Raw genomic sequence first — 2,855 nt, 5'->3', positions numbered from 1 at the left:
AGTGGTTGTTTCTTTAATATTAATATTTTCTCATTCAGCATTCTAGTGGCATAACAAATCAATTGTGCTGTCTAGCAGAAGTTTACAAAACACACGTTAAAAAAAAAGCAATTCTACAATGACGATGCGAAATCAGTAGAAGATTTGGTGGCTGATTTTTCTACTTGTCACCACGACTCATTGTTTAATAATAATACAGAACAAGCCTACTGAATTGTTGCATAGATAAGTCAGCGTCCAGTAAGCTTAACAGCCCATGCACCTTCTAAGTAAAGACCCAGTGGTGGCGTTGCCAGACGCATCTGAGTAAGAGGAATCGTTAGTTAACATGTGCCTTGGGCCACGTAATTGTTAACATCTACTTCTATTTTATTCTCTTCGTTTAAAAGTGTTCAAAATCTTCTTTTATTAATCAAATAAGAGATTGTAAATATTAAAAAAAAATGAAAATGGATAAATTTGAAAAAAAAGTGAAATAAATATAATTTTCAAGATCAAAATTTATAAATGTTTAAAATTCTCTTTTGTTAATCAAATAAAAGATTATAAATATTAAAGCAAAGAAAAAGAAAATGGATAAATTTAAAAAAGAGTAAAATAACTATTATTTTGAAAAAAATTAGAATTAAAAAGTTAATGTTTTGGATTTCTTGTCCATAAGGGAAAAGGAACTAGAGAACAAGAACAAGAGATCGGATGAGATAGAGTTAAAGATAGAAAGAAAATTGTTTTTTTTTTTTAAAATTGTAATATTTATTTTTAAGTTTCTTAAAAATTTAAATTTATTTCTTTTTGAAACAACATCATTAGATACTTGTTCAAATATGCATCCTAATAAGTAATAAATAAGAAATAAAATTATTAACAAAGCGAAGTAAAAATAAAATCATACTGGCACCGCTTTTGGCCTTTTATCAGGCTACAGCGGCCACTTCAAGGAGGCGTCATGCTAAAGCAAGAAACCCCAAAAGCAAAGACACCGAACAAAAGAAAAGAAAAAAAAAAGGTGAGGAGAGCAGAGAGGAGATGGGAAAAGCAGAGAAAACAGAGCTGAATCGATCACTCACGGCCCACCTCAATACCATCCATGAAACCTTGCAGGTTTTTTTTTTTCTTTTACATGTATGCATGAGTTGACTTTTCTGTGTTTATGGGATTGTTTGTGGCTATTGTAAGCAGGTGTTGGATCAAACTGCTTCTTCTTCTTTGGAGAAAGTAACCTGGACTCAAGTTATCCAGATTGCTGAACAACTCTCCAAGCAAGCTACTATTGGTATCTCTATTTTCGTTTTCTTTCTTGGATAGTGAACTTCTTTTTCCTATTGAGATATGAAAATTATCTGTTGCACAGAATAAATTTGGATTTATATGTGAGCTTTGGATAGCCTCCCTTCTTCTTCTTGTTGAGATGCAAAAACTTTACCTTCACATGTGAATTGAAATTGCGTTACACCCAATTTGATGCCTGAACTAGGTGCTCTTTTAATGAAAGCATTTGGGTAAACCTTTTATGGAGTCATTACTAGTGATTGTATAGGCTTTAGGTTCAAACTTGATATTGATAATCTGTTGTTCTTACATCTTCTTGTCCCACATGGCAAAATTGCTAGCCGTAAAGTATATAAAATAAAGCTTAAGAAGAACTCTCATTTGATGACAAAATAGTAGTTTTTTTTCATCTATTTATTATTTATTTTGAAGATTCTGTTTTGTTTCATACTAAAAAGAATGGTACACAAACAAACTTTTATTGGTTGCTTTCCTTTTCTCCCCATAATTCTGTATGGCATTTTAGATTTGTTGAGTTTAATGATTGCTTCTTCTGTTTGTTTAACAGCTGGAATGCTTTGGAATGGGGAAGCACCTGAAGCTAAACAACTTGAAGAGAACATGACATCGTATTTCAATGTGCTACAGGGCTTCCTTTTGCTCTCCCATGGAAGCACTGTTGGTGCTGGCCCAACTCTCTCTTCCATCATCCATGAATCAGTGAAGCGAGTTGTTGATTGCAGTTTTAGGTTAATGAAGGAATCTGTCTCATTATATGGTAAATAGCTTCCCTCTTTCTCTGGGAACTGCATGTTAATGCATTCATGCAACTATGAAAATGATTTGCCATTCAAGTATGCATTAGAATCTACGGTGAAGAAGTAAAGGGTTAGTTTAGTTAAGATATGTAACCCTTTGTCTGATGGTTGATTCCGTATCTTTAAAAGAACTTTGAGAATGTAATGGAACAGTAGTGATAATTAGGTAGTGTTTTCTAAAGGGATGTTGCCATGTGGAACAGAACACTTAAGAATCACAACTGGAATGATACATCTTCCCTGGCAGGAAAGAGTGCCTAGTCTTTTATAATGATATGGCCCCCTCTGCTAAACCATACAGATATTTAAGTATTATCCAATTAAATAGTTTCAAGCAATGCTTTAACGTATGAGGTAATTGTTTGTACTTTTTTCTTGTAATGAGTTTGTGTTATTAATTGAACTGCGATGTATAGTATCTTATTAATATGTAGTCTGAATGTCAATGGGATTGGTCATCATTGTTTGGGGTACTTCATGCAAGCATGAATATTATTCCTGTGCATCTGTTCCCTGTACATTTGTATGTAGCAATAAGTATCCTGTAAAAAACCACAATAACAGTCTCCTTTTATAGTTTTAATAGTTTATTAGGGAAAAATGATTGAAGTTGCACACAAGAAGGAAATTAAATTGAGAACTAATCAATGTATAATTTCTTCTGCAAGAATGGATGCTAACAGGTGGACGTATTTTAGATTTGACTATTCTTTATGGTCAAAACTGATCCAAACGATTGGTTTTGTTCTTCCTTCAAGACACTCAGCA

At 32.9% G+C, this 2,855-nt stretch overlaps 1 protein-coding gene across 1 annotated transcript; it reads left to right on the top strand.

Annotated features, from left to right (window-relative positions):
- Nucleotides 1-920: 920 nt before the first annotated feature.
- LOC110409181 (uncharacterized) lies at nt 921-2,849 on the top strand. The gene is made up of 3 exons (XM_089784544.1): nt 921-1,101; nt 1,180-1,273; nt 1,838-2,849. The coding sequence occupies exons 1-3, from the start codon at nt 1,027-1,029 to the stop codon at nt 2,053-2,055; spliced, it is 387 nt and encodes a 128-aa protein (XP_089640670.1). The 5' UTR covers nt 921-1,026; the 3' UTR covers nt 2,056-2,849.
- Nucleotides 2,850-2,855: the final 6 nt, after the last annotated feature.

Source organism: Theobroma umbraticum, unplaced genomic scaffold, assembly GCF_002168275.2.
Source record: "Theobroma umbraticum cultivar Fairchild unplaced genomic scaffold, ASM216827v3 scaffold_30.0, whole genome shotgun sequence".
NCBI lineage: Eukaryota > Viridiplantae > Streptophyta > Magnoliopsida > Malvales > Malvaceae > Theobroma > Theobroma umbraticum.
Note: the sequence above shows the minus strand (reverse complement) of the source record. Positions and strands in the feature narration are given on the sequence as shown.

Coding starts and splice junctions, on each gene's coding strand:
- LOC110409181 (XM_089784544.1), top strand. CDS start 1,027: ATGGGAAAAGCAGAGAAAACAGAGCTGAATCGATCACTCACGGCCCAC. Junction 1,102..1,179: donor CCATCCATGAAACCTTGCAG/GTTTTTTTTTTT, acceptor TATTGTAAGCAG/GTGTTGGATCAAACTGCTTC. Junction 1,274..1,837: donor CTCCAAGCAAGCTACTATTG/GTATCTCTATTT, acceptor TTTGTTTAACAG/CTGGAATGCTTTGGAATGGG.